Source organism: Neophocaena asiaeorientalis, unplaced genomic scaffold (assembly GCF_003031525.2).
Source record: "Neophocaena asiaeorientalis asiaeorientalis breed wild unplaced genomic scaffold, Neophocaena_asiaeorientalis_V1.1 C47166267, whole genome shotgun sequence".
Classification (NCBI taxonomy): Eukaryota; Metazoa; Chordata; class Mammalia; order Artiodactyla; family Phocoenidae; genus Neophocaena; species Neophocaena asiaeorientalis.
The window spans coordinates 1-264 of NW_020180053.1; the positions used below are offsets into that span (position 1 = coordinate 1).

General features: G+C 66.7%; 1 protein-coding gene across 1 annotated transcript; it reads left to right on the forward strand.

Annotated features, from left to right (window-relative positions):
* Positions 1-3: 3 nt before the first annotated feature.
* LOC112391993 (heparan sulfate glucosamine 3-O-sulfotransferase 3B1-like) lies at positions 4-261 on the forward strand (the record flags this gene model as incomplete). Its single annotated transcript, XM_024733547.1, has 1 exon — positions 4-261. A coding segment is annotated over one exon (258 nt), but the record flags the coding sequence as incomplete, so codon positions are not given.
* Positions 262-264: the final 3 nt, after the last annotated feature.

Genomic DNA, 264 nt, shown 5'->3' on the forward strand with positions numbered 1-264 from the left:
GACCCGGCCGGCGAGCTGGGCCGCGTGCAGGACTTCCTGGGCCTCAAGCGCATCATCTCCGACAAGCACTTCTACTTCAACCAGACCAAGGGCTTCCCCTGCCTCAAGAAGGCCGAGGGCAGCGGCCGCCCTCACTGCCTGGGCAAGACCAAGGGCAGACCCCACCCCGAGATCGACGGCCAGGTCCTGCGGCGGCTGCGCGACTTCTACCGGCCCTTCAACCGCAAGTTCTACCAGATGACGGGCCACGACTTCGGCTGGGAC